The sequence below is a fragment of the Haliotis cracherodii genome, unplaced genomic scaffold (genome assembly GCF_022045235.1).
Source record: "Haliotis cracherodii isolate W230 unplaced genomic scaffold, xgHalCrac1.p SCAF_23, whole genome shotgun sequence".
Classification (NCBI taxonomy): Eukaryota; Metazoa; Mollusca; class Gastropoda; order Lepetellida; family Haliotidae; genus Haliotis; species Haliotis cracherodii.
This window is the reverse complement of record NW_027266279.1, coordinates 11,013,158-11,037,416: the sequence shown is the minus strand read 5'-3', so window position 1 is coordinate 11,037,416 and position 24,259 is coordinate 11,013,158. Positions and strand designations below refer to the sequence as shown.

The 24,259-nt window shown below is 38.2% G+C and overlaps 2 protein-coding genes and 2 pseudogenes across 2 annotated transcripts in view; 1 reads left to right on the top strand and 3 right to left on the bottom strand.

Moving 5' to 3' along the window:
* Positions 1 to 12,737, bottom strand: part of LOC139471840 (uncharacterized) — a 28,112-nt gene extending 15,375 nt beyond the window's left edge. Inside the window, exons 1-6 of the mRNA XM_071254338.1 lie at positions 12,674 to 12,737; positions 10,378 to 10,446; positions 9,819 to 9,858; positions 7,257 to 7,373; positions 2,826 to 2,972; positions 1,918 to 2,010 (exon numbers count right to left, since the gene is read on the bottom strand). Of these exons, the coding sequence (XP_071110439.1) occupies positions 1,918 to 2,010; positions 2,826 to 2,972; positions 7,257 to 7,373; positions 9,819 to 9,858; positions 10,378 to 10,446; positions 12,674 to 12,715 (508 nt within the window). The 5' untranslated portion in view covers positions 12,716 to 12,737. The remainder of the gene's footprint in view (positions 1 to 1,917; positions 2,011 to 2,825; positions 2,973 to 7,256; positions 7,374 to 9,818; positions 9,859 to 10,377; positions 10,447 to 12,673) is intronic.
* A 3,279-nt stretch (positions 12,738 to 16,016) lies between these two features.
* LOC139471841 (uncharacterized) lies at positions 16,017 to 18,132 on the top strand (annotated as a pseudogene).
* Positions 18,133 to 18,388: 256 nt separating this feature from the next.
* On the bottom strand, positions 18,389 to 19,604 carry LOC139471740 (putative nuclease HARBI1; annotated as a pseudogene).
* A 4,048-nt stretch (positions 19,605 to 23,652) lies between these two features.
* The window catches only part of LOC139471824 (serine-rich adhesin for platelets-like), a 34,085-nt gene continuing 33,478 nt past the window's right edge, over positions 23,653 to 24,259 (bottom strand). The window contains exon 23 of the mRNA XM_071254326.1: positions 23,653 to 23,808. Coding sequence (XP_071110427.1) covers positions 23,653 to 23,808 — 156 coding nt within the window. The remainder of the gene's footprint in view (positions 23,809 to 24,259) is intronic.

Genomic DNA, 24,259 nt, shown 5'->3' with positions numbered 1-24,259 from the left:
TACTGCAGACATCTGCCACAACTGGCATTTTGATAAATTGACAAACTTACATGAATTTGGATAGTTCAGGATATACTGACATACATTTTCATGATACTGTACTTATCCTGGTACATTACATTCAATTTCCTTCTCCTTTTCGATCACAAAACACAGAACCCAAAACATGCCTCTTCTACCTCCAGGGCACATGATGCCCTTGGTTACCAATCATGGTTATTTGTCTTTGATCACTCTGCCCTCTCATCAGCATGGACAGGCAGGTCGGAGAGATGCAAAGCTGAGCTTCATGGTTGGTTAGCTGTGGTTGGAGGATCAGAACTTCAAGTTGCAGCAGATAGCACCAAGAGCCAAGCAATCCCCCAGAATATTTATTGTAACGCCATTTGCTATATCTGGGAAACTCTCAGCGGTAGCTTGTAACAGTGGTAGGAGTGCTCAGTGCAAAGCATTGCCAAGTGATGTAGCTGTAGCCTCAAGTTATATCGGGCACGGGTGGCCCAGTCGTCTAAGGCGCCACGATTCGCTGTGCTGAGTTGCCCCCCTTGGGCACGCCAGAAACCTATGATTGTGGGTTCGAATCCCGATTCGACCCGATTATGTTTCTAGGTTTGTCAGTACCATACCCATGCTTGTGGGTTTCACCAAAGTGGTAAACTTCTGAGACCTGCATCACTTTGGGCTTTCCTTACACATTAAGCCGACATGCCATGATATAACTGGAATACTGTTAAAAGTGGTGTTAAACCAAACTCACTCACTCACTATATCATATATCAACACAAGCTTGACAATCCGACAGGATTTTCATGGTGACATTCTGATTCCCCCAAAGACATTTAGTCTAAGAATGAGAAGCACCCCTGCAGCTATTGAAATGCTATTCAAACTGCTACATCCTCCAGAGACAACCCTCAGATAATAGTTAGCAAAGGTCTGTCTGTTTGCCAAAAGCATCTTTTGATGACACTTCCCTCTGATCTGCCGAAAGTGGATCCCTAATCATGGCTGCCATGGTCATGACTCCATGTGGAGTATGTGTCTAAGGCTGATCTGATGCCTTGGTGTTCTTTGTGACCTTGACTTTGCTCCAAGATGTCAGTGGAAGGAACAGCATCTGATTCCTGGTAGTCCTTGTAAAGTAGGATCAAATAGGTGTGAAAGGAAACATATACCTCGTATAAGTAGCCATCTATTCATCAATAAATTGGATTTACAAAAAAAAACCTACAAATCAACAGGAATCAGATAGTCAAAAATGGCATCGGAATCAACATGAGCATGATTCAAACACTTTCTCCCTGTCCTCATCGCTTATTAAATATTGACTCAGTGCACAAGCTGGCAAGTCGGCTTGCCTCTGTGCTGATGACTGCAGTTACAGCACATGTATCCTTGTGTTTACTGAGAAGAAAAGTGAGGTATCAAGGACAGATAACTCTAATTGGTAACCAAGGGAAAGAAACTACCGAACAACGAACAAGAGGCACATTTTGTGAGTGAGTGAGTGAGTGAGTGAGTGAGTTGGGTTAACACTGCTTTGAACAGTTTTCCAGTTATATCACAGCAAATCAGCTTTTTGAGGGAGGAAAGCCTGAAGGTTGTACAATCGAAGAGAAGAAGGAAACATCCACGAGTTAAGCCAGGATAAAAAATATTTTACTTCACTGTTGAGGATACTTATCTCCATATCCTAGGATATTCAACTTTGTTGTTGTGGCAGCCGTTTTGACTTTTTCAAACACAAACTTTGCATCATGTGACATCATGTGACATGATACTGTGAAAAGTCATGTGTGAAGTAAAACTCAGGTCTTCAGTGTGACAAACCAACACTTTTCCAACAAGACTACTGTGCAGTCCCTGAACATGTGGAAGAAACTTGACAATGGGTGATTAGCATAGGTATGTACTTACCTGTAGTACCCATGGTACTGTCAGATCTATTTGCTTGAGGTATACACAAACCAGCAGGATTCTCAGCAAAGCCGTCTTGGCACACGCAAGTACCTTAAACACAGTGAAGTTGTAACATACATACTGCACATGCCATACTCAACATGTGAATATGAAGACAATCAATTACACTTCATAACAACCAACTTCTGAATTCTTCAACTTCAGATAGGATATGTTAGTGGGCAGTTACAAAAATCCCTGGTATGGCGGTAAATTAAAAGTTTCGACCAATCAAACCAGCAGTTGACAGCATATCACACATAGTAACCACCAAATCCACTTTGGTACAACAACAGTATCATCAACAAGTGAATCACAAGGCATATTTCAGCCAACAAGTTTTACATTTGCTGTTAACTTTCGACAGTGTTCGAATTACCTGCCTGCCCGACCGTCCGAGACGGAGGGATTTTCAAATCCCCCTGCCCGACGGTCGGGTTATATTTCATATGTAAAAATATCTAAATATTTCCAGATGATAAGCATTAATTCACATGTAAAGATAAATGATAAAATGTAACCAAAAAGAAACCCTGTTAGCTTTTAGACAACCTAACATTTAGCGTTGAGCTTATGCTCCAAGCAATCAGTTTTCATATTTTTAATTAAATTATCCTGAGAAACATATGATTATAGTGGGCAGGCAGGTTTTGGTCAGGGCTGGCAAGTATTTCAGCTAGCCAGTCCTGTGGTCTGGCTGAAATCTTTTGGGAGTTTCATGCCCTGATTTGGAGCTAACAATGGCCTTGATTTACTACAAGCACATGTTGGGCAGGGGCTCCACAAACATCTTTAGCATCCTTTCCCAAAATTACAGCCGATATTTGAACTATGAATTTGTGTACTTGATTTTATTACAAGCGTACCGTTCAGTGTTAATGTTCCGTTTGTAGAACATGGTTTATGTTTGATGCAGTTATGGTAGTCGCTTCCATAATACAATTGTGATGTGTCACATATACACTCCGGAACAGTCGTGGGGTCTTCGGTCCCATTTGTTTTAGGAATTGCTTCTGAAATTTGAAAAGGAATTTCAGTCAAAATATATACAACTGGAAAATATCCAAGGCCAAGGTTTTATTTCTGTTTATTCTTCACTCCCAGGCATGTGATGTGCACCATAATGTGTTTGGGGAAACAAATTTATTTATTTCATGATCACAGAGAGAGATTACATGCTTTGAATGACATTAAAAGTATCCTCTCTCTAACAAAATTCCAATCCAAGAATTATGTGTTTGAGCTATTGTGTTCGTGGTTTTAGGAACATGACATCCCGGAATTCCATGTAACATGGTTAAAGGGGCACTGATCTAACGCAATTCCCCAGACTGGTTGTTGCCTTTGTTATTGTTTTTTTCTCTGTGAGTACCCGCTGATACGCAACGCAACTGAGCGTGACCAGAGACTGGGCTACCGTCTGCAAGGACAGCTAAATAAACTTGGAGGCTGGAGACAATATTTTTTTTACACATTTTTGCATAAACACTGATTGGTTAATTGTGATCTATAAAGATTTCGACAAAGGGCGCATGAAATGTATGTTATGTAATATGCACGTGGCAGCCCAGCAAGAGATGAATGATCAGTTGATTTACTTTTTTTTGTAAATCAATGGATCGTTCCTAGTCATCAAAGGATTAGCAGAAAATACGTTGATTGATTAATCACTGTTATCTTGCACAGTGGATATGTCAAAAGTGAGTGTTTACATGTCTAGGTTTACTTAAACAAAGGGAATACACTCATATCATGGCGTGAAGTGCCGATGTAAAAACAACATACTTTGTTCAAAGGGTTAACTGTTAATACGTTGATTGATTGATCATTGTTATCCATCACTCAATGGATTTTTTAGGAACCGTGGACGTTATGAAAATAGTTGTCACGTGGGCTTTCTCAGCCGACCATTGAGACTTGACACCTATGTAAAACACCTGAAACAATCCAGGTGATCAGTTGAGAAACGAACGCGGGTTATAATATCCCGAAACGATATATATCTTTTAAAATATTTGATTGTTACTGAGACACGTGACATCGAATAAGTTTCTTTTTACAGCTGCAGACGAGTGGGATATTGTTCCTTTGTGTGGATATTCATGGATACATTCCTCGAACAAGGAAGCTGCCTAAAATTTATACACATAAATTTGGTAGGTTGTAATTATGATATTTGCATTTTGTTTTCCTTCATTTGAACCGATTCATTCTTGTTTCTCTACGTCTTGGTTGGGAAATTCTTCAATGAGCGATAGACGTTGTTTTCATCGGTCTTTTCCTTTGTAAGCATGTATATATTACCGTCAATTTGTAAAATATGATTCTCTCAGGCAATTTATAAAATGTGTAAATATTTCAGTAATTTTGACTAAAAAATCTGTCCAAATTGATTAAGACGATCAAAAGGGCCTACATACATCACAACAGATTATTAAGTAGAATTAGAAGCCAAACAACATAGAAATGTACTCTTCAACGTAACATTTTCAGTCTTTTGGTGATGGCATTAAACATCAAAATGTTTGGAATTCGTTATCATAATAATACAGATGGAAATGTTTTTCAGTCACTTTGTAAAATAACTGAATATTTAGACGTTTCATAAATTTGTTACACATTTGACAGTAAAAAAATATACACACTATAAAAAAAGCAATGCTCAGGTGAAATATTTACTTTGTGTTGCAAGTCAAAATAGTGTAAACGAAAATCACAAAATTACCAAGCAAGTGTCTTATCAAAACTTCGTCACTATTACCGATGCTACCCACAAAGATACCTACATTTCCTTATTATCTCGAAAACTGTATTTCATTTTGTTGATCAATGTGACCATACGCCCTTATTACTACCCATAAAAGTGACTAATGCGCTTACGAATGGCGCCGCAGAGGTCGCAAACTAGTCTAGATTTCTGCTATACATCCGAGTACTCACTGGGAAAAAACAATAACAAATAACAACCAGTCCCGGGGAATTGCGTTAGATCAGTGCCCCTTTCAGGTTGAAGGTAAAATATCAAAACATTTGATAACAAACATCAGATCAGAAATCGGTCACAAATTATAAAGACAAAATAGTCAGGTTATAGTGGGAACAGTGGCAAAATTTATGACAAAAAAACCTAAATGGATATTAAATTTGTGGAGTAATTGTAAAAATGATATTTCCAATATGGCTACCAACATTACTGGCCAAAGTGTGTCAATGTGGAAAGGGATTATGTTGAAAAAACCCAAACATTTTAAAGTCTTTCCGTGTGAACAAGAATACACGCGTGCTAAAAATCAACTAAAGTTTTTGTTGAGTGAAAGAATAGATTTTTTTCAAAGTCACTGCATAGAATAGCACTAATTTTGATTTCAGTCTGGAGCAAAAGTCAGGTACCGGTATGTTTGTAAAATACAAGTATTCAGTCAGGAAGATAACCTTTAACCACATTTTCAAATAAATAACCTTACAACACAGATATGCATGAATGAACACACACGTTTGTTGTTTAATGCAGCACTCAGCAAGATTCCAGCAATGTGACAGCGATCTGTAAATAATCGAGACTGGACAATCCAATGATTGACATCATGAACATCGAACCATTCAATTGGGATATGATGACACGCATCAACCAAGTCACCGAGTCTGACCACCTGATCACACCCGTAGACAGGATTGTCATACAAAGAGATTACCTGCTGAGAGGCTCTGTATCAAGGGAGAAGAACGTTTTTTAAAAAGAATCACTGAAGTTAGCCAGGGGTCTGGGGTACTTTACAATATATCTGTATGTTGTAATGGCATTTATCATAAATTTGGCCCTGAAATCCATGGATCCGTCGAAAGTTCTCATCTTTGTGTATGTCCTAATATTATCAAATTTAAGATGTATTTTCACTCACAACAGAAACCGAGTAGGAATACAATGCTGGAGCTTGTAGAAGTCAACACAACCGTCTAACTCCCTTTATAATATTGCGCAAAATGATCGAGAAGCCCGATCTAAATATATTGTCATCATAAGGTAATAGTGCACATTTATCATGATACTAAGTTTATCTGATTGGTTTCTAGGGATTTACCTGGGTCTATCTATTTTAGAGGCCAAGGGACTCACAGTTATACATTTTGGCGATCCAAGGCTTTAGCGGTATGCATGTGCACTCTTCTGTGCGGAGTTTGGTTTCTGGTGTTCATGTGCAAAATGGTCCACAAGCAGGTCAAGTGTCTGGGTTCTCACTCGGTTTTGATAAGTGATAAACCTCTTAACCCGTAGGCAATCATAGTGTGAGTAATCTAATTACTGTATATATGTGCTCTTGTCAAATCTGACTTCATAAATGCCTGGGCCCACTTGCACAAAGCAATCTTAGCGCTAAAACTATCGTAAGCCTATGTTAAAGTATGGGAGTTACGATCATCTTAGCGCTAAAATCGCTTTGTACGAGTGGGCCCTGGTGTATTATCATCATGTCTTCGGTAATCTATGTATAGCCGCTCACGTCTCGACATTCCGTTTCACTTTCATTCTCAATATTGAATGGAGACATCTGAGTTACTGGCTGTTTTGTTTGTTTCAGCCATTTACCGTATACAAGAGTCAGATACATTAATACAACGAAAGTTTAGCTGCCTTGAGTATATTGTTCAGTGAGGCTCCTGACCCGGGTTATCTAAACCGCCAGATTTCCCTCAAGGGGTGAGACGGAACATTGAAGAAGGTCCCCAACTGACACCATCAACAGAAATGTCAGTTGTATGTGACATGCAATCTACAAGTACAATGTTGTTAGGTTTGATTCAACAAGACTTGCAGTTTTAACTACAAGCGTTCATTCTCAATTTGCATGCATGTACATGCAATATTTTGCATCTGGTTAAACCCTGTACCGTATTCGACGTAATAAGCGCCCCGCTCTAATAAGCGCCCACGGCAATATTTGCTAATATATTGGCTAGTGAACAATCCCAATTAGCACCCCTTCTGATTGATCAATGAACACATATTTATTCGTGTATAATATGCACTCGTGTGTTATATGCACCCTTAATTATGGGCAATTAAAATCTGGAAAATATATCTGTCGTGTATAATACGCACAGACTTTTCTTTTGTATCTTTTCAGGCTCTCACCATAAATCACGAAATTTACGATCTTTCAACTGTGTATTTTTCTCTCACCAAAATTATATTCTAATAAGAGCCCTCTATTTCTAATTTTGAGAGCGCCCTGGGCGCTTATTACGTCGAATACGGTATTTCTAGTCTCAATAACTACGTGATAATTCAATGTATCTACCAGGTGGGCATATTTTCTTGAAGCACTTGACATTATCTGCCAGTGTTGTGTTGGGTATTGGTTGGTACATCCTTGGCGGACATGTCCTGCATTCATTGGTCTTCACCGCTTCTTCTCCTGTTTGAAACAATGGTTTCATATGATTCTCAAAAATGGGAAACTAAGATTTATGCACTTTTTGACATTTAACACAGATAAACCTAATGGATAAGAATATGCATAGATTGTTGTCTAACGCTGCTCTCAGCAATATTCCAACTATATGACGGTGTTCTGTAAAGATTTGGGCCAGACAATCCAGTGTTTGATAAAATGAGCATCAATCCACGCAATTGGGATACGATGACATGCATCAACCAAGTCAGAGAGTCTGACAACCCGATCCCATCAGTCGCCTTTTACAGCAAGCATGGATCGCTGAAGACCTATTCTAATGGAAGAATATGTAAAACACCAATAGAAAATACAACATATATAAATGATAGAGAGAACTGCATCCAAGTGTTGTGGATGTTTGTAACTTTTATCAACTCATCTTGATATATTTGATCTCGGAAGACACTTGGGAGAGATTGTCTAAGTGTCTTGAGTGAAAATACACAGAAGGCTGGGACAAGTCCAAATTTACTACCCAGGTACCCGACCCCCTATTATTCGACCCTACCTGGTACTGTAGGTCTCATGTGTTAGCTACAAAAAGTCAAATTAGGATTTGTTTTACCCGAGCCCTGGTGACAAGTATTTAGATACACATATAAAACGATCTGATCATTCATACACTGAAGTTGAATGACACTTTATCTGTACTCAAACATATCAAAGTCAAGAGGAATGTGTGCATAGACAGAAAAAAATGTGAATAAGGGAGATTTGTGTATTCATGGAGTTACTGTGAGTTTTTGTCATCAATTATAAACCTCCGGTGACGTCATCCTATTGTTCTCCAGTCGGTTTAAATCTCATATCCCGACTGGATCCCGACATGTCCCTGGGATTTTATATAACATCCCCAGGATCTTATAGGATATTCAAGTCATATTTGCTATATAATGTGTTATAATATCCCAGGGATTTTATATAATGTCCTGGGTATTTTATTAATATAACGTCTGTTCAGATTGTAACATGTAATGAAATGTAAAATCAAATGACAAATGTTTTCTTTATATTCCCCAAGGACCGAACTCGCAACCTTCATATCTGTAGCCCAGTGAGTGTACCACAAGGCTACAGAGGTGTTGACAAGCCGCACTGCTTTTTAGAATGTCCTTTTCAAGATCCGTACGCCAGCAACAGATATTTTACGCGCGTTTCCTAAGGTTCATGGAAAGTATGTTCGAAACATAAAAATGTTGATAAATGTTGTTGTAAGATAAAACACTTCCCCTCGGGTTGTTATGACATTTGAAACCCTTTCCCTCAGGATGCGGGTTTTAAATATCATAACAACCCTTGGGCATGTTTTATCATATACACAAAATATCACGCAACTAACCTCGGGTCAATGAAGTCATGTGGGTACTCGGGTCCTACTCAGTACCCACTAGACCCGAGTTTCCCATCCCAGCTCTAATAGTGATGTCATTTGATTGTGATGTCATGGTAACCAATGAGCATTGTGCTGCAATTTCATTGTTGCGATATCACCTATGAGGGATTAACACAAACTCTGCAAAGGGAAGTTTGTGATCATCAATAATAGCATTCATAAAGAAGTGAGGTGAAAAGGGATTTAGTGTTCTTAGCATTCTGATGACTCAAGATTTTTGCATTAATATGGTGACATGCATGTGTGTCTGCTTCAAATGTCCGGACGATTGCCAGACTTATAGTTTTGTTTTGTTTGTTGCTTAACGCCGCACTCAGCAATATTCCAGCTATATGACGGCGGTCTGTAAATAATCAAGCCTGGACCAGACAATCCAGTGATTAATATCATGAGCATCGATCCACGCAATTGGAATCGATGACATGCATCAACCAAGTCAGCGAGCCTGACCACCCGATCCCGTTGGTCTCCTCTTCCGACAAGAACAGTCGCCTTTAACAGCAAGCATGGGTTGCTGAAGACCTTTTCTACCCCGGATGCCAGACTTATAGAGTTGACCCATTGAGATACCATGCCACAGTTTAGCATGGATGCCGCTCAGACGTACTTACTACTGGCTGACCAGTCCTTGTTTTAACTCCTTTATGCCAACAGATGGTCTCTGATACCAAACACCAGGCAGGGTAACAACAAGTACCATACTTTAATGTCTTTTGGTATCATAGGTCTGGAGATTTAACCTTCCACTGTCCAAGGCAAACGCTTGATCAACCAGCATTCATAACAAACATTAGTAGGTGTTCTGTTTTAAAATATTGAAGGGACAGAAAATTAACGGACAGTTATTGCAGATTATTTTGAGTTAGAAACTCTGATCTGATCAAGAGCACTAATAAAGTTTGCAGAAAAATGTGTCAAAACACTTTGCAATCCAATACTTCAGTGACAAAAACACACTCCCAGATCTCATCTGTTGTTATGGTAACAGTATAGTGATTTCTGACTTTACATACCAGCATTGCAAACCAAAGCAAAACAGGGACAGGCAAATGTCTGCAATGAAATGAACACAAACAAATAAATAAAATATTAATGCATGTTAAAATGAAAAATGAAGCATACAACATGTACAAGGTTGGTTGGTTGGTTGTTGGTTGTTTCCTGTTTAAAGCCGCACTTGGCAACATTCCAGCAATATGACGGCAGTCTGTAAATAATCAAGTCTGGACCAGGCAATCCAGTGATAAACATCATGAGCATCGATCCACGCAATTGGGATACGAGGACACAAGGACAAATACATAAGCATAATGATAAGCATACATGATAAGTATTAATATACTACTCAACACAAAAAAACTTCACTTATATTATTCTAAAAAATCATTGTTTTGTCAAGATTATAACCAGTACAGTCACAATACACAACATATATAAATTGTACATTATACATCGTCTTTATCATGATCAATGTGCCATGTTCCTAGACATAATATTCGATGGAAAAAGGTCATAGTTTTTGTGGTTCCACGAACATGAATATGTCCTATAAATACATGTCTGAAAGCTCACCAGCAACATCATCACACCTGACAGCAGCATTATAGATGGTACTCCCATATTGTTATGATAATAGGGTGGCTGAAATGAAAGAAAAGATGATGGTTTGATGGCCACAAACATTTTGCCTGGAGACTATTTCAGTGACAAAATACATACATACAATATCAATATACAGTATTTGGAATAAAAATGTGTATATATATGCACTCTAATTTTGAGGAAAGCTGACATATTTTTTTTTACTTTAGTCAATAAAACTTCTCAATAACAGAAGTATGACCAAATAACAAGCACTGTTTTGGCTCTATGATGGCATCCGCTCATCCTCAGTTCCCACTTGCACAGGGGACGTATAAAGTTTTATAATAGCTGTTTTATTAGTTGTTTTACTGTAAAATTTGCAGATGACACTGCACTTGTAGGTCTGAAATTTCTGATTCCTGATTTGTTTGTTTGCCACACTCAGCAATATTCCAGCTATATGACGGTGATCTGCAAGTAACTGATTCTGGACCAGACAATACAGTGGGCATCAATCCATGCAATCCAGCATACCCGGTAGTCGCCTTTTACAACAAGCATGGGTTGCTGAAGACCTATTCTACCCCAGATCTTCGCAGGTCCTGAAATTTCTAATACCGTATTCGACGTAATAAGCGCCCAGGGCACTCTCAAAATTAGAAATAGGGAGCTCTTATTAGAATATTATTTTGGTGAAAAACAACAGAGTTTAAAGATAAATTTCGTGGTTTATGCTGACAGCCTGAAATGTTTATATACGACATATATATTTTTCCAGAATTTAATTGCCTATAATTAAGGGTGCATGTAACACACGAGTGCATATTATACGCGAATAAATAAGTCTTGTGTACATTGATCAATCCGAAGGGGTGCTAATATGGGATTGTACACTAGCCTAGTCAATATATTAGTAACTATTGCCATGGGCGCTTATTACGTCGAATACGGTAGGTCTGTTTTTAAAAGTCAAGAAAGCAAAGTAAATGGTCATAGATTTTAGGAAAGGTAACTCATTTTTTAATCCAACTGTTATCGATAACAAGCGTATAGTAGACGAAGTCATCTATATCCCCCGCCATTTTAACACGTTATGGTCCCAAACCAGGTAACTGACCCACGATTTCTCTTAGGTCATGTCAAAATAGCTGCAATGGAAATTCTAAAATAAACAATTATAAAACTCCTTAATAGCAAAAGGCACCAGTTCAGTATGTGCCTAGTAGACATGCAAAGTTTTGTAAGAAAGTATTTAATGGTTTTTGAGTTACGCTCCGGAAACGAACAGCACCCTTATAGAACCTAAGTCAAACTTGTTGCTATGGAAACGTAAAAAATAAAAATTTATAAAATTCCTAAATAGCAAAAGGCACCAGTTCAGTATGTGCCTAGTAGACATGCAAAGTTTTGTAAGAAAGTATTTAATGGTTTTTGAGTTACGCTCCGGAAACGAACAGCACCCTTATAGAACCTAAGTCAAACTTGTTGCTATGGAAACGTAAAAAATAAAAATTTATAAAATTCCTAAATAGCAAAAGGCACCAGTTCAGTATGTGCCTAGTAGACATGCAAAGTTTTGTAAGAAAGTATTTAATGGTTTTTGAGTTACGCTCCGGAAACGAACAGCACCCTTATAGAACCTAAGTCAAACTTGTTGCTATGGAAACGTAAAAAATAAAAATTTATAAAATTCCTAAATAGCAAAAGGCACCAGTTCAGCATGAGTCTGATAGATATGCCAAGTTTCGTAGAGAAATATTTAACGGTTTCTGAGTTATGCTCCGGAAACGATTTCGGGACGCACACACGCACACACGCACACACACACACGGACGGAACCCATTTCTATATCCCCCGCCAACTTCGTTGGGGCGGGGGATAATGAGGTAATAAAAGTTGTAGACAAGCAGACACCTGGGCACCATCACTGGCCACCCGTCAGATACAAGAGACTGCCTCTAACCTGCATGAGTGTAGTATTCTCAATATACTTTACTTGACACGCAGACTCCAAGAAAAGAGAATTCAAAATGTCACTCTCAGATTATTTGTTTGTAAACCATCATGAATAGGAATAAGAAAAACTTACGACATGTGTGAGCCTCAGTGAGGCTATCTTAGATTTACGTGAATCTTACTATACCTAAGTAAGATACAAATTGGGTTCAGATTTAAGGAAAAGAACAGCTCTGACATGATTGTCTGAGTCAGTAAACAACGCCTGACAAGACAAGAATTACAATTACATTTGTATCAACGAAGAAATAATTGAAATATACCATACCGAGCAATCGAATGTTCGAGGTCGAACTTGGGTGTCTGCCATTCACAACTCATAAAAGGGGAAACACCGTAAAAGTTGGTTACGGAAAGGGGCGAGTAACTCTCTGTCACACTCCGGCATAGACTTGCATCATAGTCTGGTCATTCTGTAATTTAACCTCAAGAAAATTGCAACAGAATATTTTACGACTGTTTCCATTTAATTGAATGTATTTGAGTTTGTATTTGTTTGTAAAGTCTACCAAAATCAACCTTCGGGAAAACGAGGAGAATATGGCACCTACGGCCGCCGTACATCAAGAAGAGCTCGCAAAGGGAGATAATTCGTAGTGATCCCGCTAGTGCCTTGGAAAATATTCAGAACAAAACAACGATAACGGAGCCTTATTATTTCATGGTAAGTTGACAAATACACATTTATTTAAAAATGTAATTAATAATGATGAAAATATTAGCAGTTGGCTTCCAATATACTTCTAACACGCCCATCAACCATAAATTGTGTAGCGTCGTCTGCTATGTAACTACGGCCGCACCAGCAGAGAACATGTGTGTAAACACGACCGATAACCATATTCCTGTCTTTTATAAATTCATCCAACATTGTTACAATTATTAGAAACATAATTATGTGAAAGATTATATCGAAAAGCGGAAAATCAATAAAAACCTTGGATCATCCTTGATAAAAACAAAATAATTATGGAAGCCCATGAGTGACATCACGGACCTATATAACCAATACAAGTCCGTGGTGACATGATGTATAATCATTTGCGTAATGCGTACGTAATTTGCAATTCATTAAATTCATTACGTTTTACAACCAATCTTGACAATATTGATATCGGAACAAGTTACCTATTTCCCATAACTCCCGATATTGACATTTGTCGTCTTGGGTGCATTTGTTTTACTGTTTAAAGTCACAAAATTAACTCTTTTAACCGGCTTGTAACGGAACCAGGAAAGTTCAGCAAATGCAGATGTAATTACTTGAAATATATAGGAATTTAAACAACTTTACTCTATTTTGGCACGATGTTGTAAGACATTTTTCTTCTTTCAGAATTACGGCTACCATTCTGGAACAGCATGATCTCAGACAACAGCGCCAATGGATTCTGTCTCCGTTTCTTGACTTGAAACTAAATTTATAGCAGGAGTAGACCAAATACTGTTCCCAAAGATTGTTTGGAATACAGCGAGGCACTTGTGTGTTTATTCGCCGAAGGCCCGGGTTCGATTCCCCACATGGGTGCAATGCGTGAAGCCCATTTCTGGTGTCCCTCGGGGTAATCTCATTAAACTCAAATCTTTGTACTCACTACCCCCAAACGAGAACTAAGATCTGATTTTAATGAGATTGCTCTCGGGGGCACGGGTGGCCCAATCGTCTAAGGCGCCACGATTCGCTGTGCAGAGTTGCGTCCCTTGGGCACCCCAGAAACCTATGATTGTGGGTTCGCCCCGATTACGTTTCTAGGTTTGTCAGCACCATACCCGTGCTCGTGGGTTTCACCGAAGAGGTAAACGTCTAAGACCTGCTTCACTTCGGGCTTTCCTTCCACATTAAGCTGACACACCGTGATATAACTGGAATAATGTCAAAAGCGGCGTTAAAACCAACTCACTCACTCAGGTGTCCCCCGCCTTGATATAACTGGAATATTGTCATATTGCTATGCTATGCAATAGTCTATGATTATCTTGTACTTATACTCAAATTGAATAGATTCGCTCACTAAAATAAATGAATCTATAGTCAGTATAGCCTGTGTTCATTCAGCGTATCAGCGACAGTAATAGATAACCGGCTGACATGAGTTTCGCCGGGGCCCCTTTGACCAGAATAGATTATAGTCGGCCAACTACCCATGCGTTACCAAGTTCCAGTTCTTTATGATATTAACATATATATTTCCATAAAGTGGAGGGATTGGCCAACAAGCAAATTTTGCTTATCTGAATGCATCTCCCAAACATGATACACATACAAATTACAATGTATTAAAGTGATATGAGAAATAGCATACATGATATAATTGACATTAAAGATGATTATTGTTTTGTAAGTGTTTTTTTACTGGATTATCTTTCGAAACTACAGCTACGTTATATTATTTACATCTAGCACAACAACATCACAGTATCATATATACTTGCCGTAAAAGGCGACTGTGCTTGTCGTTAAAGGCGACTACTAACGGGATCGGGTGGTCAGACTCGCTGACTTGGTTGATGCATGTCATCGATCCCAATCACGTGGATCGCTGCTCATGATGTCAATCACTGGATTGTCTGGTCCAGACTCGATTATTTACTGGCCGCCGTCATATAGCTGCAATATTGCTGAGTGCGGCATTATACAACAACAAAAAATTTAACTTCTGAAATATGCAACCAATATACTTTCTTAAACGAATGAGTGTTCAACTATCAGTAGTTGTGAATAAGCATCGGAGTTTATAAAAGTTGGGATTTATACGACAATAGTTTGGTAATAATTTTCTTTCAAATCTAAAGCATGTATACTGGAACATATGATATTCATTTCCCCTTGTACGCGAGTCACAATTCGGGCAGAGTCTCAATCAAAGGAACATTCTGCCACGACCCGTTTCTACGGACAAAATAGTGTTACTTGTACGAAATTGTAAAACTTGTATTGAAGGGCACTTGACTTATCAAAATCATCTATTGTCTTTGGAATTATATAAACGTCAAAACTTGCATCCAAATAACATAAAATAAGAAATATTTCAGTCGGAGGCTTGGAGGCTTGCTCACATTAAGTTCTTAAAATTATATATGAAGTGTGATTATCTTACATTTGAATATAATATGTATGACTTCATTCTAATATTTGAAAATCTATGGCAACATTTAACTTCTCGGCCACTCTTCATATATGTCCTCTATTTGACCTTCAACTATTATAATGAATTAAATTGTCCCTGTGAAATTTTTATAAAGTAAATAAAAGTTGTATACCCAGATTGTTCTTTAATTTAGTTATATTAGAAAGAAAACTATAATAAATTTGAATCTCTTCCTTCCTGCAAATATCCAAGAATACGAAAATACGAATTATATAGGCCTATATCTTGTGACCTTGAGAAAGGTCATTCCCATGAGTTGATTTTGGTAGACTTTTTTTTCCTGAAAGCTGACATGCTACCAAATAATATAAAGTATGAATTAATTCTGTTGCAATTTTCTTGAGGTAGGCCATTTATTTCGACCAAAATGACCAGACTATCAGTCAAAAGGCAATTATTATTAGTTTCAAACAGGCTGAGTACTGTTCACATATCTAGATCTAGACTTATTCTTTTCATGATATGCTGGGGCGGTACTCACAAAACTTCTTAGCATTTCCAGGTACGGCAGACCATAAAGATAGTTAGTGCCACTTTTTGGTATTGAAATATATTTAAGATTTAAATAATGTTCAAAAGTCTATTGTTATTCCAGATTTTAGTATTTTGGCAAATTTTCACAGCAGCAACGCATATAAAATCGGAAGGATTTTTTTTTATAATAAACTAGATTTTATTGTATTACGTATAGTTTATTTAACATAAATTTATGTTCAGGGAAAGAAAGAATAAATGTTTTTGTACAAGTTTTCAGTTATATTACAGTGCCACATCCAGTACCTATTCGTTTATTTCTGAAATTTACAGTACACAGTTGAGAATTGAATATTTTTATGTAAATCATAGGATGCATCAGAGCCCCAGAGGAGGTGGAAAAGAAATGGCATAACATCCAAAGTAAAGCCAGGGGAGAAATTGCAAGGTACAACCAAGGTGTTATCAGCACAGGTAATTATTGTAGTTCACATTTTGCAACACTGAACTGTAATAGTAGTTTTATAGTGCATAAATCACCAGATCTGAGATACATGAAATCTTAATGTGATACAATTATTGTCTAAGCTAGCTTTCAAGTAAAAATAATTATATTTGGTGTCATTAAGTACATTTTGGTGTCCCATTCAGTGTATAATCGGGCGGTCGGGTAGCCTAGTGATTAAAGCGTTCGCTCTTCATGCCGAAGACCCAGGTTCGATTCCCGACATGGGTACAATGTGTGAAGCCCATTTCTGGTGTCCCCCGCCGTGATATTGCTGGAATATTGCTAAAAGCGGCATAAAACCATACTCACTCACTCACTCACCAGTGTATAATCAATTCTTAAAAGTTTGAATTTACATATGTTAACAATTCTTAGGTTAGTCATGATGAATGTGCATATTTATAAAGATTCCTAAATTTGAAACAAATTGTAAGGTTGTCTTCAATTGTTACTTTAGTATTATTTAACACTTTGATTCGGAATAAAACATTCTCAATTTTTTAAATGTAAGTAACAATAATTTTTTACTTAGACAGATGGTGATCCATCACCATGCCCTACTTTGACTGCCACATCAGAGGTAGTGTGGGATATTCTGGGGCAGAATAATGTATCCATATCTGGAATACCATCAGCTATGGACACATCCCTCCTACAGGTGGTCAGCCTTTCTGACACAGTTAATGCAAGGTAATTCTACTGATGTATTCCCTTGCCCTTGTATTGAGTATAATCATTCATATAGCATAACTCTACTTAAATGATTTGCTATGAAAAACTATTATGTTAACAAAGTACCTCCTGTGTATAATTGGTCATATATTTGCTACTATTGCCTGGCGAAAACAGCACCTTATTTTTTTTTTACCTTGGTCAAATAAGTGCTATTAGTGCTAATTAGACCCCTACTCCAATTTACTCGCCGACTGATTGGGAGGCGCAGTTAACTTAATGTGAAAACACTATACGCTTTCAAGTTTTAAGTACCTTTACTCAATTTAAACTGAAACTGTATTTAAGAGGCCTAACATGGTGCTATCAGATCACAATTATTCACAATGGCCTTTTGATGTGTTGCATGAGAGAAGAATGTCAGAAAACAACAACATGCTGTGATAACTGTGACCATGTAAATAAACCATATATATTACTACAAAAATCGTTCTTATCCTTATTAAAAATAGAGGTGCCGTTTTCGTCAAATGCGGTGCCGTTTTCGCCAGATTTCAATCGGTGACGTTTTGCTGGGGTGCCGTTTTAGCCTGCACCCGTGCAAGATTGTGGTGAAAAGTATTTGAAGGGATCACTTAAAATCAGTGATGACTCCATGTGTTTGAGACTGAAGATATTCCCTCATACTTTTACCCTATTCAGATACATAGATACTCAAAAATAACAATGACTAAAACATTTTCTTTCCATTTATATACAGTGACATGGCAGCACTTGACATGCAGACACGCATCCTCAGCCGGAACCACCAGTGCCAGGAACCGCATCCTCAGCACTGGGATCCATGAAGAGACCAGCAGCATGGAGCATTGTCCAGGAGCCAAAGTCCTCGAGACAAACATTCCTGTTGGGGGAAAGTTATGATTAGCTACCCAAAAAAAACTTAAACTTGAAACTGAATGTATAAGTCTTAAGAAGAAAATTATATAATAACAATATTAATTTCATTAATCAGTTGTAATAAATTGTTTGTGAATTATTTTTGAAAAAAGGGAAACCTTATCAACTGATTCTTATATATTACTCTTATTTGTTAAAATAAACTGTTTTTTTACTGAAATATTTTGTTGTTGAATATAATTAATTAAATAGTGGTTTTACTCAGTTAAAAGAAGAATAATCACTCACACTGAAAGTGAGTGTTTGCAAAGTGATTCCGGAAGGTCAAGTTGTTGCCAGGAATATCTCTCTCTCTCTCTCTCTGTAGAAGGCTGTCATGTCGTCATCCGGAACATTGGACTCACTGTCAGGTAATGGGATATTCCTTATCTTGCAGATGTTATGCAGAATTCCACAACTTGTAATGATTTTAAAAGCCTTAATAATTTTGAAGGGGGATAACTCTCATTATGATTGCGTGTTCACGATTGTAGGAGAATATTACCGATTGTAGGATGTCTGTGAGCCAGGATTTGGTCTCAGGTACGGAGTAAGCAGCCAGTTTCTGCAGGGGTAGCCACTATCTCCAAGTAGGTGACATCCGTTTGGCACGATGTGTCGTTCAAATAAAATATGAAGTCCGCTTCAGGTGAGTATTCTCGAGTCGTGTGTGGAGCCTGGCCACTTCGCAACAAGGTCAATTATCATGTTGTTTGGATCAAATACAAGCTGTGTGTTAATACTGTGGTACTGTTTACGATTTACATATGAGGGTTCGTTGACAGATGGTGCTATAATCTGCACATGGGATCCTATGGGCGGCCATTCGGTCGAAAAATACAAAGTTGAAAAAAAGGACAAATGTACGCAATAAAGGTCAATTATTACGAAAAGAGAACTAAATGTTACTGCTAAAGGTCAAAATACAAACCAAACAGACGAGGGTTAAACATACTAAGTTGAAATAGCTGTCAAAAGTACGCAATATACAATATAAATATACGTCAAAAGACGTCATAAGAAAAGAAAGAACAATGTGTACGAAAGAACGTCAGTGAGCAGGAAAGGGGTCCATCAGTAAAATGTCGCTTGATTACAACTAATGCAACCCTGCGTTGTCGGAAAGTGAATAAACTGGGATGCTTTATCGGCGTCAGACAAAGCTGACACTGTCTGCTATATCGCTCGACTGACCGACGATTGGGAAAGACCCAAGTGATCCCCGTTGCATAACTGCATTTTGTCTGTAGCAAAATAATGTAGCATTGCTACAACCTTTTCAGTTCCTGTCATGGCATGAGAACGAGAGGTGCTAGGACATATTTTATCAGTAATTAACCCAGTCACATATTTAATACCACTTTTGTTTAACCAGTATCTCCTGATTAGTTCTTTGTCAGAATACATTTGCAGTACATCTTGCTAGCGGTGGTTTGTACAATACCTATGGCAGCCATATTGGATGTCTTAAGAAAATTCTTAAGGTCTTAAGTAAGCTCATGAGGTATCTTAAACTTAAGCAAAGAACTAAGCACTGAGAAGCTCTGTGAATATGACTTAAGAAATTACTTAAAACTTAAGTTGGTTGCTAGGGAAACTAAGATTTCTTTGTGGATTTAAGAATTCTAAGAAGCTTTGTAAATACCGCCCTGCCCATGATTTCCAATATGGCCAGCTATTTTTCCAGACCCCTCCTCCATAGAACACATCTGGGATGAGATGAAATGACGCCTACAATAGGACCAGAACCAGCCGGTAATGCACCAGGTGTCTTCAATGCACCACTGCTGCCTCGCCTGTGTCAACGCAAATGGTGGTCATTCCCAATATTGACATTGTTAACTGAGTTGTTACACCACCCCTTTGACGTGTGTCGCTGTGTCTCCTGTTACCAGGTATGGGTTTTGTCAATGAATTTGTTATGATAAAACATTGATCACTTGAATGAACAAATATTGTTATTTTCTATATAACATGGACGCAACTTTTCATGAAGCTGTTACTATTTTAATATGTATACTAAAATCTACTGAAATGAATTCCAGATACAGGAGAGGTGAAGGTGATTGCACTTATATAGCAACGTGCATGAGTGTGTGTGGCTCCTTGTACTAGTCCATGCTGAAGCCGATTTATAGTGCTAGCCCACTGAGATACCATGCCGCAGTTTAACATGAATACTCCACTCAGATACAGTATACTGACTCCGAGCCGACCAGTCCTTGTTTTTAGGTCCTTAATGCCAAGCGCCAGACAGGGTAACACCAAGTACCATCTTTTAACGTCTTTTGGTATGAAGCGACCAGGGATCGAACCCATGACATCTGCTCTCCGGGCAGACGCTCTACCACAAGACCACGGAGACAGTCAATTTCAAATACAAGTTTACACTGTCCAATTACTGAGCACAGACTGATGGCGCACAGTAACTTGCAGTTCAGAGAAGTACTCAGCTCCCAGGAGCTGCTGATGTCCAACCCCAGATTGGCCTTGTGATCACAGATGGGTCAGCACAAAGTTGCTTACATCACATTCTAAATACTCACCACCATGATATGCATGGATTGTCTCAAAAGTGGCATCTTTCCACTCCTACACATACATCAATGAATGCAAAAGTCAAGAACTGAAATCAAACATTGCTTTTATTAACAAAGTCAGCCCAAGAGGTCCAAGAAAATAAATTGGTAATGAATGATTTACACTATGAAAAATATACCCCCTTGATCATTTCTACTGGACGATGAAAACAAAAAAAATAATGTTTCTGTGGGGTGGGGGCAACTGGGATTTTGTATGGAGACTGGAAGACTGCATATATTTTCAGCTAAACATGCAAAATAGAACCCACATATTTTTTTAATTGAAACTATTAGCCTTAATGCTTTTGTTTAAATCATCTTGCAGCAATCTTGTAATTCTTTTATTATTTCAAGCATTTATAATTTTTTATAAAATCCCAGCACCCTTCTCCCCCTCGAAAATGAAATGGTCCTTTGTGTCTTAAAAGGTGTTCTATTCCAATGGAATAGATCTGTAAATGCTAAAAATAATGATAGATATACCAACAATAAGAACAACACTAAATCCAAACAACTATCAGATCTTGCCACTGTTTTAGGATTCCACCAATAATACTGTTACAGGTATGTTAATTACTCAAATAAGTATGTGAGTGAATTGGTTTTATCACTCAACTGACCAACATTTTTCATATTTAGAGGAGGCCCCAAGGGAGCCTACCCGGGGACCTGTCAAAATGGCCACATGTTGGAAAGTGACCATGAATGTAATTAAGGAGGCTAAAGACGCCACAGTGACCAGTCACCAGGCATCCTTAGTCTGAATTAGCCCAAATCCAATACAAGGGGACTTGGAACTTAGGTCCACCATAACTCACATGCAGACTTTGATAATATTATAATAGAAATAAACCAAGAGGTCCAGATAAGCTGCGTATCTGCGTAAAATACGCATCAGAAATGCTGAAATACGCAGTAAAATAAAATCCAAGCATATCAAATACGCAACGAACATTACAGATACACTACAAAAATAAAACTTGTGCGTATCATCAAAATATTGTGAAGTAACCCTGCGTATTCGATTAGCAAATCAGCAACTTATTTTGAAATTATAAACGGGCGTCCTGTCAACCTTGCCAAACTCCACGATGACAGTTACATCATGATCATTTGCCATAACACTTTCTTGTGGAAGTATCGTGGTATTTTTGAGTATAAAGCTCTCGAACCCACAACACACCAGTTTGCAGGGACTAGATATATAGTGTTTTTAAATATTTAACTTAAATACCCACATGTGTAAAAACTAGTGGGTAACAGAAATTTGAACACCCAGATAGAATGACGGATACCCAATTATTTTAAAATGCATGGATAAAATACCCACAATGCCAAAAGCTTATCTGGAAATACAATTTGTCTTCAAAGAGGTCAACAGAAGGTGGATGGTTCTACTGGTCAAAAGACTATCTCTGTTCATCAGCTTGATATTCACTAACATGCTGTCACATTACTACTCTCACGACAGTTCCCTTCGTCATTCCTTAGTGTGAGAGCTGGGTTTAATGCTGCTTAGAACAGTATTTCAGTTACATCATGGCGTGTCAGCTTCATGTGGGAACGAAGCCCCAAGTGATGTAGGTCTCACAAGTTTACCACTGTGGTAAAAACTCAGAGGACGGGTATAGTGCTGACAAACCTACAAACATAATCGGGCGTGCCAAAGGGATGTAACTCCGCAGAGCAAGTTGCGGCTCATAAGACGACTGACCCAAGTTATTCCGATCATGAAAGGTAAAACAACAATGTCTAAAGAGTCTAGGGGCCCATTTCACAAAGCAATCATATACAGTCAAACACTCTTGTGTCAAACTTTGATAAATCAAAGGTTGTTGGGTTGGGTTGCCCCCAAGTAAAAGCTTGGTCTCTGTGTATTCCTCCTTTATTCATCATTATTTAACCTCTCATGTGTCGAAGTTACTGTTGTTATTTTCCAGTCCCAGCACAAATTTAATCTCCACTGCATTGTCAAAGGCCTCTTGTCTTCTAGTCACACACAGTGACACCTTACTCAAAAGGAACCTTTAATTGATGAGTCTACCAGCGATTAACATGTCATTTGATCAACACCACACACAGGAGTGAATGGAGTCATGTGATTGTCACATGTTTATCTTGTGACTACAAATTATGGAATGTGTTACGAATTAGGATTTACGTTGATAGTCTCTTTGTTTCACTAGTGTTATAAAATGACGGATAGATACCAAAATCAATCAATATGGTTAGCAACATCATTGATGACTCTTGTGAAGGGCCTGGTGTTATCAGGAGGATAACTGGATCAGTTGTTCCTTCACCTAAAAAACGTATATTTACAGTAACATCGATTGAGACTAATATTCGTCAGACATTTGACTGTTTACTCAGAAATGATTCCTATTTCGTTTTATCATGTGTTCAGTTTCATATAAGCTCGTGATGCAGATGGTGAATGTGAGCTTTGATTCAATTACTATGCCATTATTGCCAATAATGATGAATAACATAAGTATTGTTGGGAATTTTTTTCATTTTGTTGTTCTTCATGTCAAGTTATTTTTCGGTAATGTCGAGTGAGTGAGTGAGTATGGTTTTACGCCGCTTTTAGCAATATTCCAGCAATATCATGGCGGGGGACACCAGAAATGGGCTTCACACATTGTACCCATGTCGGGAATCGAACCCGGGTCTTCAGCGTGACGACCGAACGCTTTAACCACTAGGTAATTTTTCGGTAATGTCGAACCTTGGATAACTCGAAGTACTTATGTAGGTCCCTTCAACTTCGACACAAAGGTGTTTGACTGAACTTTAACATAGACATCCATCCATGACAGACCATCCTAGTGCGCACATACTCGCTTTGTGAAATGAGTTCCTGTACATTGTTCCAATCAACAGAATGATCTTCATCAAAGTCTTGAGAACAACAAATACATCATGTTGTCTTCTTCTTCCTCTTCTCCCGTCTCTTCACCACCTGGTTCAGCTGGCGGATCTGGTCATTGAACTCTTCCTCTACTTTCTCAGCCTCGGCCCGGATCTGAGCCAGCATGGTCTGCTTCCGCACTTTCAGGATTTGTTCACTTCTTGTCTGAAAACAAGGACTCAAAGATTACCACTGCCCAGGATTTGTTCACTTCTTGTCTGAAAACAAGGACAAATTTTTAACAATAGCACCTTGGCCCTGTAGCTCACCTGGAAACATAGTCAACAGTTGATAGCCACTTCACAAAATTTGCTGTCAGTGGCCATGTAGGAAATTGGATTTGAACCTCTTGAACAAATTGGGATGTAATAATAGGTATTAACAAGCATGTGAAGTTTCAGCTTCATTGGTTCAGTGGTTTCTGAAGAGATGATGTTTACAGTGGAAGACATTTTGACTTTTGCATTTTGAGAGGATTTCGCAGCATGGTCAAAGTCAAAATTTGTAAATTGGCATGTGTGTTGAGCCCCACTAATAACTACACATATACCAAATTTTATTATGCAGTATATTTTGCACAAACATGGCTGAGTAATATCAATAAATAGCTTTTTCA